The sequence below is a fragment of the Lynx canadensis genome, chromosome B1 (genome assembly GCF_007474595.2).
Source record: "Lynx canadensis isolate LIC74 chromosome B1, mLynCan4.pri.v2, whole genome shotgun sequence".
Taxonomy (NCBI): domain Eukaryota; kingdom Metazoa; phylum Chordata; class Mammalia; order Carnivora; family Felidae; genus Lynx; species Lynx canadensis.
This window is the reverse complement of record NC_044306.2, coordinates 126,529,905-126,543,511: the sequence shown is the minus strand read 5'-3', so window position 1 is coordinate 126,543,511 and position 13,607 is coordinate 126,529,905. Positions and strand designations below refer to the sequence as shown.

Sequence of the window (13,607 nt, the reverse complement as noted above, 5' to 3'; positions counted from 1 at the left end):
AGCTTCTCTTGGGCATATTTTTTCCTCACGGACACATGGACTTTATCACTTACCACATTCCCCTCTTGAAAGGTTTGGAATAGTAAATTCATGACCTATTACCAGGAAATATGCTGGGAATTGCACCAAATGTTTTATACTTTAACTGCTTACCTGACTTTGTTATCTTTTCAAATCTTAATTTTTCTCATTTTCTCAATCTACTTATTTACAAGTTTTTTTCCCCTCCCATTGAAAAGACTGTGTTTTCATAAATCACCTGAAATCATTTCTTTATAAGTAAGATTGCAGTATATGAACACCGTGGAGAGCAGTGAGAAAATAAGATTTACATATGCCTGCACTCCACTCTCTTCCCCCTATACCTGTAGCCTTTTATAAGGCTGTATGCTCAAATAAGGACTTGAAGACTCAAAAGAGGAATGTCATTGAGTTTCACTGAGAAATAATAATGTCAAATACTGTTTTACCAACTTCCAAAAACATGTTAAAATAAATAAAAACTTTCTGCTATATGGTTACTTACATAAAAGAATTTTGGCCCGCTATCCTAACATACTACTTTATTATTTATATTCAGTACCTATATATGATAGATAGTTTACATTGCCTCACCACTAACTCACACCTTGAACTCTTCTTACGCCAACGTCCTGCAGTTGACAAATCCAATGATTTCTTCTTCTTTTTTTTTTTTAATTTTTTGTTTGTTTGTTTATTTATTTATTTATGAGAAAGAGAGAGAGCAAGCTGGGGAGGGGCAGGGAGAGAGAGCGAGAGAGAAATCCCAAGGAGGCTCCACACTTTCAGAACCTGATGTGGGGCTTGAACCTACGAACTGAACTGTGAGATCATGACCTGAGCTGAAACCAAGAGTCAGACGCTTAACTGACTGAACCACCCAGGTGCCCCAATGACTTCTTTTCTTCTTCTTTTTCTGTACATTTTAATTTTACGTATACCTATGTCAACCATTTCTTTCATCTTGAACATCTCTTCATGTTTGATTGTTCTATACTTCTAGTCATTCATTCTTTCATTGAAAAATATTCATTGCATCGTCACTCAGTAGAAGCACCACACCAGATGTAAACTCTGTGTTGATCTGCCTTTTCCTTCCACGTTCTATTTCGTTTTGCTCATCACATCCAAACTTTAATAGGAATATTTCCTGAAGCTCTTTCCCCTGGTCTCTACTTTCTGCCTCTGCATTTTTAACCCTCAGAGGATCCACCCACTGGTGACTCCCCATCCGCATCTCTGGCGTGAATCCCATATCCCTACCCGCGCACACTGCCCACATTTAGCTCAGAATTTGTCCTTCCTCCTTGAACCACTTGCGCTCACAATTTTCCCAGTGCCCAAGGCTTGGTTCCTACACCTATCCTTTGTGTTTCATTATTCTTTTGTGACACTTCTAACCGGTGGTGAAATCTTCTTTCTGAAATATATTTCACTTTCCATCCTCCAGACTCAGGCCTGGTTCTTCCCTTCCCCCTTCCCCCTTCACACCTAGTTTATTGCCATAGCCCAACCAGGCAGCTGGCCTTCAGGGAGTCTTCCTGTTCCCTCCACCAACTAACTCATCCAGCCTACCTCACCAGATCAATCTTTAAAACGCACTGTTATTCTCTTATTGCTTGGCTGCTCAGAGACCTTCCATGGCTCCCCACGGTTTCCCAAAAAAGTTCTTTTTACCTTCATATGTGGAATGTCTAAGTTGACTCTCTGGCCTTTTGAGAGTATTGCTAAGCAAGGGCAGAATACAGAGAAAAGGGCAATTAACATTGATATTTTTAATTCCAATTATTTTTCAATAAGAAATGACAAAGAGCAAAATTTCAGTCTGAGTCAGACTCATTTTTTTTTTTTTAACTACTCCTGGAAACAAGGCAAAAAGGTCCACGTTAGTGCCATTAATCATGGAAATTGTATCCACAGGGAAACAGACGCTTTGTGGCGTCTTCCGAGATGTGTAAAGCAGGAGAGGAAGAAATCATGAGCACGCCCTTACAGCTTTGCTCCCTTGTCAGAGACAGCGTGTCCCATCGCTGCAGCTCATTTGGGCTGCTCATCTGCCATTCAGGGTTTTCTCTTAGAGCACATTCAGTAATGATAAGGCCCCCTTGTCATATCCACTCTGCCACACGTAATTAAGTTCACGCCTCCCTTTAGACAGTTCACATCAGCAGATGACCAGCTGGAAAACATCCAGCTGGAAAAATCCCCAGTTTGGGATGCAATAAAGGGAAATCAGGGAGAAAGAAAATGGAGAAAAATGATCAAACTTGTCCTATAAATGACTTGAAGGAACATTCATAGCTTCTGATGCCCTCCCAATGTCTTCCCTGTTAGAAGTTCTGTCTCCGATCGCGTGAGGATAGAAAGGGTCTTCAGGGAGCAGGAGAAAGAAACTGTGTGCGAGACTGTACCACAGTAAGAAGCAGAGGCTTGGTACAGTGTCTTGGTCTATATGTAAAAGAGGGACGGCATGGGACAGAGCAGAAAAGCTTCGCGGTGAGATCACCTGCCTGAGAATTCGGCCATCCCTCAGCTTTTGACTGGGAAAAAATTGGCTCTGTGACTTGATTTCCCCGAGCCCTAGTTTTTCGATCTTTAAACTGGAACTCATCACAGGGTTGCAGTGTGGAAATAAATGAAAGTTAAAGTATGGTGAATAAATGGTACCATGTATTCTATTATTAATATATCCTAAACGACGGAAAATAAGTGACGAGAAGAACTGCTCTTTATTTGACACAGTCGTCTTCTTGTGTTTGTTCCTTGTTTCATGGTCTCTCTTGCATGTTTTCTTTTGAGATCTTGAGGTTTCTCTAGCTTCATTTATATAAACAGAACTTCTCTGATGCACACCAAGTTGAACAGAGTAATTCTCTCTGCACCTAACTTCAGGCAGTACGGGTGGCAAGAAGTGATTTATAGTTTTTCCTTTTCTTTTGAGTCGAAGGAAAAGGAAAACTCAAAGCAGAAGTGTCTAGCTTTATCAATTTTTTGTTTTCTCTTTCTTTCATCTCATATGCACAATTATTCTTGCCAGGGTGCTGGCCACACCATGGGAAGGAAAACCACACCAGTCACACAATGCACACATCTTTCAGCCTCAGCGCCTCCCTGTAGCACCCCTTAAGGCCTGATTTGCAGCTGAAGATAGTGGTGATTACATGGACAATAAGAGACCCAGACACCTCACTGCTTCGGAGGATAAAGCACAAGCCATCCCTCATTTCTGTTTAAACAAAATGTCCATGTTGGCAAAGGCCTTGAGTGATGGATGTACTTAGTGCAAACCTTGACTTAGGACAAGAGAAAGAAGAAAAAAGTACATAAAGGGATCTTAGAGTTTGCTGATCTTTATTTCTCCTGTTGCAACAGAAGGGCGCTCTCAGGGTCTGTGAATGTTACTTTGCATGGAGAATGAAAAAAAATGAATATTTGATGTGAGTAAATACAAGCCTTTTAGTAATTTTCTGTTGCTCAAATTTAAGGCATGAATAATGCTCAAGGAACTTTATCATTTTCTTAGGTTAGTGCTTGTGTAGGTGAAAGGACACCACCCAAGGAAAAAAAATGTTCGGGGTCCTCCGGATTATAAATGCCAGTATCTCTACCTGAGAGCATGATAAAAGAGCTTTTCGGCTTTTGAAGAACAAGACTAAAAATGGGTGTTTTTCTGAGGATGAGAGAGGGAAGACAAAAGGTATAATGTGTTATAATGATAACCTAGTTCGACATTTATCACTCATGCTTTGTATCTGGAGCTCAGGGCTGGAGAGCCGATGCCTTTCCCCTTGGGAAAAACAATGATAATCACATGTAAGGATCTTCATTTCAACAAAGTCTTATTTTAAGATCTCAGTGTACTTCAGAAGCATTAATCAGTCACACCTTAAAGCACTATTTAATACATACGTTTCATGTGGGAACTAACCAAGAGAGACCATTCTTAGATTTGTTAGAGGCCCAGACTGAAAATTGAATTTAGGACATTTAAAGTCTTCTTGTTTTTTTTTATTTAAAGTAACTTCATCTTTATGACTATGATACATTCAAAACAAAGCCTTTTGACTCAATCTAATTTCTATCAATCCTAGATGCATTTAGAAAGGCTCAATATGGAGTTTATAAGGCTAAACCTAAAAAGGAGGCTGATAAGGCTTAAGTTAGGGAGAATTACAAAAAGAAGAACCCTCAGGTTAGAATAAAATGCTAGACTGACGTGGGGGTGACAGGCCAGAGGTTAAGGGACTTTCTAATCTTTGTGACCTTTAACCCTGTAATGGGGATGGGGTGGATTCCTGAGCCAGGCCACATGAAGCTGATTCTCTGTGTCTATCCACACATCTCTCCAGACAATCTAAGGATCACATTTCTGGCCATTTTTCCAGCTATAATGGCCACATGTCCACTTGAGAAAAGATCTCTGGCCTTCGGCCCATACTCAAGATCTGCACAAGTGTCTGAAGCTTCAAAGATAAAGAGAAGCCGACGTTTTATAGGTCTAGGGAAAAAAGGGTATGCTAGAAGCAGGGCACTCGAGACATGTTGGGTTTATTCTTTCTATTGCACAATTCTCCTCCAGGTCAGACATTGATAAAGTCAAGCGCACCAGAAAAAGCATATTTACCTCATATTTTCTTTCCTGTGTACAGTCACATACATTTCGTAGACTCTCCCTTGGGGAATGGCCCCAGCGGGAATCAGCAAGCTTACTCCTGAATAGCAAAAGAGAAAAGCAGTCACATAAGACCTATGAATCAAAAGGAAACTTCACAGAATGCCTTTGAAGCAAGTGAAAGGGAATGAGGAGATTTTGTGGCCATGCAGCTACAAGCCTGCTTTTTCTCTAAAGACATGTAAATATTCATAGCTGCCCTGCTTTCCGTCCTTATTGGTCTTATTTGTTACCACAGCTCCCTCTGAACTGTTCTGGAATTACTCAAAGGAATGATGTAATTTTTTAAACTCTTGTTTTATTTAAGGAATAGACAGATGGTTCCACTGTTGTTTTCCTTGTAAAATGAGGGGAAAACCAACAACCGCTCTTAAAATTTCAAACAGCTGTAATGATGCATCGTTTCTAATTTAAGAAAAAAAAATCCCCACGAAATTCAAAGTCAGGGAAATGCTAACCTCAATAATATCAAAAAACACTTATTTCGGAAATATCTGGCCAGCATCAGTGTTTTTCCGTAACAGAATAATAATTGGTGGAGAACTTCTTTCATCACACATAACTCTAGAAAACGAACAGACAACAGACAAACTACGACTAGTTTTTAGTCAATGCAGGTCAGGAGGGTGTTTACTCAGTTGCTAATGGACACCATTTTGTAGGACTAGGGGATCACGCTTTGTTCTAAATTCACTGGGCCTATCGCAGTTCTTTCCCATTTGAGCTTGTATCAGAATCACTTGCAGTGCTTGCTAAAACACAGATTACTGGATCCTGGCGTTTTTGACTTATCGGGCCTACCAAAGTTGTACTTCTAGAAAGCTGTAGGGTGATGCCAATGACATGATGCCCGTGGACACAGTGTAAGAACCACCGGCCTGCATCACTGCGGGATCATCACAAAGAATAATTCCGGGTGGGCAACAACCTGTAGACACCCGTCTTTGTGATTTTATTCCAATAAATGCAGTTTACTTTCAGCTCACTAAAAACTGACAGAACATCGCTGTGAGTATGGTGTTTGGCAGTACTGTGAATGACACGAAGTAAAAGACAGTGTTCCTGTCTTTGAGTAATTTATACTTGAATTAGCAAGGGAATGGAATATGCCAAATGAGCACAGGGCAGTAAGGAAACTTGCCCGACCATGTTGGAAAGTCTCAAGAATGAAGAATGGAGACTTAAGGGGGGAATCGTTACTCAGAGGCGTTTGTGTAACCGGTTGGAAATGTTGAGTCACGGCCTTCTCGAGAAGGAAAGTCACATAAAAGCTCAGTGCTGTGGGAAGCGCAATGTCACAATAGGGGACAGGATGGTTTGCTGAAGCACACAGTGGAAGCAGGAGGGCCACATGTGAGGCTACCAGCCCTTGGTAGTTTTTTATTTTTCCTAATGGGAGCAATAAAATGTACCTTTATGTTACAGGGATGAAATAAAGCTATGAATGTAAAGTGATAAGAATAATGCCTGATGCATGTTAGGTAGCTTGTTATAAAGTAATGTATGTAAATCACCAATGCTTAAGACATAGAAAGTATTTAATACATGCAACCTCCTTCCTTTCCACTTAAGAAGCCTTTATAATAATTCATAAATGAAAAAGTGACAGGTGTGAAAGTGGGAAGGAAAGGTAGAATCCAACAAATATCATGAAAAAAAAACTGCCTTGAGAATATATAATGTTTAAACAATAAAAAACAATAGAGCATATTTTGATCTATCCATCTGATAGACTTTTAGAAACATATTTTAAATCATGATTTTTAAAGAGTATACAATAGCATGAGAATTAAAGAGAAAAAGGCAAAATATATATATATATAACGTATAATCTCAGCTATGTAAAATGCATAGATAAAAGGAAAAATGAGATTCCCTTAAGTATTTTAATTTATTAAAATATACTTTTAAATGTATGGTGTGACAAACTGGCAAGGCATTGAAATAAGGGACTGAATAAGAGAAAGAATCAAAGACAAGTTCATATTCAGATCTGCAGACCAATCGGTTCTGTATATTATTTGGCTGTATGGCTATTTTTACACTATATTATTTTCTTATGCCACATGAGGACTTCAGATCAATCAAATTGTTTCTTATTGCTGTATTGTCAAAAGAGCTAAGGTAGAGTCACAGAGGAATCCCTTAACCCTCTTATGGCCAATAGATAAAAACCCATCGCTAATACCGATAAATGAATATCAAACATTAATCAAACATTATCAGTCACTAACTTAAATTTACCATTGAAGTCCTTTATGGCACTTATACTGTAGAAGCAGGTAACTAAATAATAAGCTGAAAACTCAATTATACCACAGATATACACTACACATAATGAGGCTGTGATTCCAGAGAGATTGATCAGAAGAGGGAGCGAGTACCTTACAAATACCTTGAGGTGGAAGATCGTATAATAAAGAGTTAAGTTAATAAATGAAGATTTGATGTCTACTATGATGTTCTCTGATCTCAAAATTAGTATTCTGAAGTATTGCTTCCTACAGTAAATTGGAAGTGAACCAACTAATATGTTTTCTAATTAATTTGTCCTTTTAAAGTGTGATGACAACGGCGAGCACTTCTGGCTTGCCGTTGCCTTCTGAAGCTCTATTAAAAAGAAGGTCAATGACAGTTCCAAATTAAATCTTGGCAGAAAGTTGTGAGTATAATATTTCTAGAGGAAGTGTTTTCCGAGTTGGCTGGAGGAAGATGAATGGTTTGGCTGATTTTGTCTGAAGTAATGTTGATCTACATCGAAAGTAGATTTGGGTTAGATTAGTCTCCAAATAACTTTTCAGGCCTAATGAAAACAAACAGATAAAAAAAAGATTTGGGTACAAACATACGTTCTCAAGATCTATGTGATTTCAGCCTCTAGGAATTACCTGAATTGGGAACAATCAGGTGACCCCCGAGAGAGTTGAAGGTGCCAAATGCAGTACAGGATGGATCCGTCTGCCTTGCTAGACTCTGATTCTTCACGTTGAGCGCCTCGTTCTCTAACAAAGATTGGGTCATCTGAGGAGACAGCTTTGATGCAAACTCAGACAGGTCATCTTGAGGAGTGACAGCACCGGAAGTGTTGTACACTTTGATTTTCAGGTTGGGCAGTGGATCCAGAATTGGAGAGTTGGTCATTGGGATTTTGTCTGAGACATCATGCAAGGCATAGACAGGTCCTCTGTACATGGCGGCAGCTGATGTGAGGTCTGGGGGTACCACCAGGAGATCTGAGTCAGAAAGAGAAAGGAAGTCCATTTGCATTCTCCATTCAGGTAACTTCTACTAGTCAAGCTCACCTTGGTACTTTCTGAGCCAAACACAAATGAACAAATGAATATTCGAGATGTTTAGATTCTAAGGTTCTGTTGAAAACAGGGCAATGAGATAACTACAATCCATTTTATTGTTGGCTACAAATTAGGAGACGAGTTCATTCTGTATTTTGCCTTGAAGTCTACTCATTGTTCCTAAGGTATTTAGCTATTTCAACAGATTGAATTCGAAGACAGTGATCTGCATTCAATGACTTAGGTAATAGTTTTCCTTGTCTATGCTGGATTTGAGGTCATCTGTAGACCACTATATTCATAGCTATGCAAGCTGTATTGTCAAAAGGCAAAAAAAAAAAAAAAAAGGACGGGGATGTAGGAAATCAGTCAACCAATCTGTGTATTCTTTTAAAGTAAAAGTTTAAAAGTATGACATAGAAACCTGTTAAGACAAAAAAATGATTTGTGCATCTTGTCACCTCTAGTTTGTTATATGAATGAAGTCAACAGAGTAATGACCCTGATTTTGTCTGAAGTAATGTTGACCCAAATCCATGTCTTCATGGAGCTAATGCTCTGGCTAAACTACATGACTTGAAGTCCCCGATTTTGGCACCACACAGGAATGCTGGTCACATGCATACATCACAGGTGTGGAGTGCAACGTTAACTGACCTTGTCTCGCTGCCTTGATGTTCACAGGCTGAAAGCCTCCATTGAGCGCCGAAGAGTCAATAATATCAGACTCAAAGTCACGATGATTCTTGCGATACACAAATAGGGCCACAACTACAGAAATGGCCAGGCAAACTATCACAGCTATCACAATGCCAACATACAGAGCGACATCATCTGAATCGGGAGCAGCTGGAGAGGACAAGGAAACATTGGACCAACTGCTTAGAGAAATTTCCCACAGATCACATACATATTGTCGGTAATTTTTTTCCGACATTTATTGCCTTTTTTATAGGTTAATTTCAAATCTATTTCAAAAGCTATATAAAACGACTGTGGCCTTTCAGTGGAAAATTATCTCTGATTTCTTTTCCTTTCTCACTCTGCATCTACCCACCCACTAATCTATCTTAAATTGGGCAGCATAACAGACCATTTATTAGAAGGCATAAAAAAAAACTGGAACTAAAACCATCCCAACCCATAGGGGAAAAAAAGTTCACTACTAATTTCAGGTGGAAAAGTTTGGAAGGCTGCTTTGAATTCACTGATAGTTCTCTAAAAAAATAAACATCAATATCCTGTTAGAAATATCTGGCATGTTCTGAATCTGTATATTTATTGAATCAGAATATGTTTTTAAGTATCATTCAAGTCAAAAGGTTACTTCCCACAAATAACATTCTTCTCACTTTCCCCTAAATCAGTGAACAGATGGGTGAGAACGGTATATGTAACTAAGCAAAACAAATACTAGGAGCAAACACATTGGATTTTAAAGATGTGCTTTCAGAAGATTTGGAGAGCAGAGGTCATTGTTGATAACACCAGACTTTTGATACAGATTCAGTATTACCTCTGAGAACTATGAGGGTCTCATGGTCTCTGGTCAGCGATTTACATTTAGCCACTTGTTACCGAATCAAAATGTCTGTATGGTGCAGAGTAAGATAAAGGCCTGGTTCAGTGATCATAAAGGTCAGACTACCCTAGAAGGCAATTGAGCATTTGACCAACACAGTGTGCAATCGGTCGGGAGATCTGTTTCTGGGTAAAGCAAGAGGACAATTCCTGTAAATGTTCACCTTGCCTTGGGGGCATAGAACATACTTGGCTTCAACTGCAAAAGGTGATAGAAGCTGATAATTGAAACAAAACGAACAAGATTAAACCTTTCCAGAACCCCGCAGACACCTTTAAGTCTCTGTTTTTAGTATTTTGTGACCCACAAAAATTTTCAGCAGAGGTAACCAAAGCTTCTCCACTCACTATAAAAGAGGTGATTTTACACTGGTATTGCAAATAGTCAAGAACAACCTTTTTATGCTCAATTTTATATACACGTGCGGTTTGGAGGAAGGGAGTTTTCAGATATGTGAGTCCCATGGCCTCCTAAAAGCTGAAGAGCCCCTATTCTGTCCACTACGACTCACAGCCACATAGTTTATGTAGGGGAAATGACTCATCATTTAGATTGCCAGTGGCTCACCCAAACTCTTGTGTCACGGTTTCTTTGACACATTGACTGTTTAAAGGGATTCCCTGTTAGAAACTGCTCTCTTTCAGCATTTTGTGTTTAAATATACTGTATGTGAGAGACATTTCTTTTTTAACTATTATCTTTCCCAAAGTTTCCAGAATATCAACTTTCCCATCAACTAAGTCAATATTGACAGATCTTTCCAGAATACTAGTGACAGCCCAAACACTCTTGGTTGTATGAGCACTGCTTTCCAAGGGCTGACCGGACGTTGCTGCTGGGTAATATCTGAAGTCCTGCAGCAGTATTCTGAACTCCAGCCAGAACATTACATCTAAATCCTTAGGGTTTTACTTTATCAGGCTGTAATTACTTACCCAACATTCATGCTTCCTAACTCAACAGATCTGCATTTTCTCAACCCTTTACTTTTTAGCATTTGAACCTGGCCCTTTATTAGATCAGCACATTTCATGATATGGTTTGTCAGCTATTGGGACTGAAGCTTTGAATGGTAGACTGATAGATTTTAAAGCTGGCAGAGGCTTGAAATGACCCTTCTTTCTTCTCCTCGGTGGTGAAAATCTAATTTGTTTTTCATGTTAGAATATATTAGGCGCCTATTTCCTGTGTGCACATCTGTGATCTAAAGAAAGGTAAACTTGAACTGGGGGCAATAACGTTAAATGATTATTCAGCAACATAAAAACTTAACATCAAACTTACAAGAAAATCCATATTCATTCTGGGTTCGCTGTTCAGTTGAGATAGGATAAAGGAAACCTTGAAAAGAACAAAAAAATGAAACAAAAATGGGAACAAAATCAAATTAATGAGGGAAACAAAATAAGAAGCATGAAAAATGGTTTAATTAAAAGAAAAGGAAAAGAAACCTGTGGTCCTTTAAAATACTGGTTCAGTACAGAATTATGATTTTGCATCTCCTGTCTGCTCTGGAGCCTTACCAAGAATTAATAAGTAGGCAGATTGAATTTCAGAGCAAAACTGGTCTCGAGTCACTAACTTTGGAGTGCTTAAAGTCTTTCTTTTATTGAGCATAAACTCTAATGGATCTAATTTATTTCAGACATCAAGGGTCATTAGCATAAGGAAAATCTTTTTTCCTTATCCCTGCCATATGCTTTAATTCCCAGGACATATTCAGTAAGGCTCTAAGCAGTTTTTTCTTTTTTTTTTTTTTTTTATTTAATCATAACAGCTTGCTCTTGGTCTAATAGAACTAAAGAAGACCTGTCATCATTGGTCAAAGGTTAAATACCCATTTGCTGAGCTGAGCTGAGCGGAGCTGAGACCACCCTTCCTCCCTCCATCTCAAATCCACCTTTTGGATTTTTGGTTGTTTCTTGTTCCTCCATTTAATAGGAATCCAATAGGTTTTGCCCAGGGACTGAGCAGTTTCTCAATGCAACGGAAACTGGATGCTTTTTATTTGAAATCACTCAAAAATCAATAGGGCCTAGAGGTTATAAGGTTATTTATTTCAGGGCTTCAGAGGAATAGTGTAAATTGGGAAAAATAAAAACCTCATCTCAACAATAAATGCACAGGTAACACTAGCCTTTTTTATTTTTCTTTCTTTTGAGTATATTCTAAGATATGAAGGAAGATGATGATGATGATGATGATGATAAAAATAATGTCAAGAAGAAGGCTGGGGGAAACATTTTAAAAACGTGGAATACAAATTTAAAACTTTTAATATGTAAAAATTTAAAGGTATAACTTATAACTGGTACCTCCAGTTTCCTAATATTTAATATTCTATAACATATGAATTGATCAAATGATACAGCGCCATTTGGATTAATCAAATGAAGATGACACGAATTAAACTTTCCTAGTAATGCTCAAGGGCAAAAACTGTAGAGAATCTGTAAGAATCACAATTAATTTGCTCAAAATTAAAGGTCTGTAATGCTCTAATACCAAAGGTAACTCTAAATCGTGCCTTAGCTAGATCTTCTGTAGTTTGCAGAACACTCAGCTCTTATAAGCTATTTACCTATTTGGGGAAGTAATTCAGGAGAAACATGCCGTGCTACCTTAATGAAAGAGAGGTTTGCTGTAGCACAGACAAGTTTGCTCTGAATTAATTTTTAATGCTTTATTTTAGAGCAATGATTGCAACCTCCTACTCAGTTTTATAAATATTATATTTCTTATTCCAGTTGTCTGAGTCCATGTATTAGGTTTGATTTTCATTTTTAAACACTTCTGTCTGGTAATAACCTTTTTCCATTTGTATTCTGTGAACTCAATAAAAGGACATCTGGGACATATACAGGCACTAGAAGAAAGGTTATTTATTTTGAAACCTAAAGATGTAAGACAATATGAGTTCACTGCTAGCAGAGGAGAGGAGGTAACTGATGTCATCATTCTGGTAGGGAAGGTATTAAGGAGAGGGGTGTCAAAATATTCATTTCTTGCAGATTAGAAGGCCTGGCAACAACTGTAAAATAGGATATCTGGGGATGGTCCGTTGTTCATCTTGAAAATTTTGATCACAATCAGCATGGGCCTGCTGGAGTATGCAGAAGAATTGTATCTGAGAGAGGGAGAACAGAGATATAACATGGTCTGAAATTTCTCCCTGTGAGGCAGTTCTGGGTTTGCCTTGGCTTTTACCTCTACTTCCCAACAGAACGCCTGTTTTTGAAAGCAGACCAAGGAATGGTAAATAAGGAACTTTATAATTTTGCTTTTAATCTCAACTTTCCCATATTTATGTAGAGCTGGACAACTCAAAAATATTTTGGTAATTTATGGCATTCATCTGGGACTATATTTCATTCTAGGCACAGAATTGGAACTCATTCATTCATTCATTCACCTAACAAACACTCTTGAAGCCTATTATATACTGGGTTCTATTCTAGGCACGGGGTACAAGGACAAACAAAAATGGGAAATGTCCCTGCTTGTGTTCTAGTTTAACAGAAAATAAGTAAAAATAATAAATAAGAACAACTCAAATGCTGAAAAATTTATTTTAAGAGATAGAAAAAAAGAATGTCATGTGATTGGAGATAAAGGGATGACCACCTTAGGATTTCAGGGAGCAATTTTTTGTTGAAATGGGATTTGAGCTGAAACTTGAACATGAGAAAGAATCAGCCAAGTTGAAATCATGAGGGACTGATGCTCCTCAAAGAACAGCCGTGAATGCAGAAGTCCTGACATAAAAATGGAGGGGTGCCTGGGTGGCTCAGTCAGTTGACCATCAGATTCTTGATTTCGGTTCAGGTCATGTTCTCACACTTTGTGGGATCAAGTCCCATGTTGGGATCTGTGCTGACAGTGCACAGCCTGCTTGGGATCCTCTCTCTCCCTCTCTCTCTGTTCCTCTCTCTCTCTCTCTCAAAATAAAATAAGTCAACATTAAAAAAATGGAGTGGGTGGAGGGAAGCGATTGAAAGGAAAAGGGAGGAGGCAGGCTCAGAGGGGTGAGGGGTAGCCA

The 13,607-nt window shown here is 38.6% G+C and overlaps 1 protein-coding gene across 1 annotated transcript in view; it reads right to left on the bottom strand.

Annotated features, from left to right (window-relative positions):
* Positions 1-13,607, bottom strand: part of UNC5C (unc-5 netrin receptor C) — a 305,372-nt gene that overhangs the window by 38,706 nt on the left and 253,059 nt on the right. The window contains exons 9-12 of the mRNA XM_032593071.1: positions 10,853-10,909; positions 8,644-8,835; positions 7,582-7,926; positions 4,646-4,733 (exon numbers count right to left, since the gene is read on the bottom strand). Coding sequence (XP_032448962.1) covers positions 4,646-4,733; positions 7,582-7,926; positions 8,644-8,835; positions 10,853-10,909 — 682 coding nt within the window. The remainder of the gene's footprint in view (positions 1-4,645; positions 4,734-7,581; positions 7,927-8,643; positions 8,836-10,852; positions 10,910-13,607) is intronic.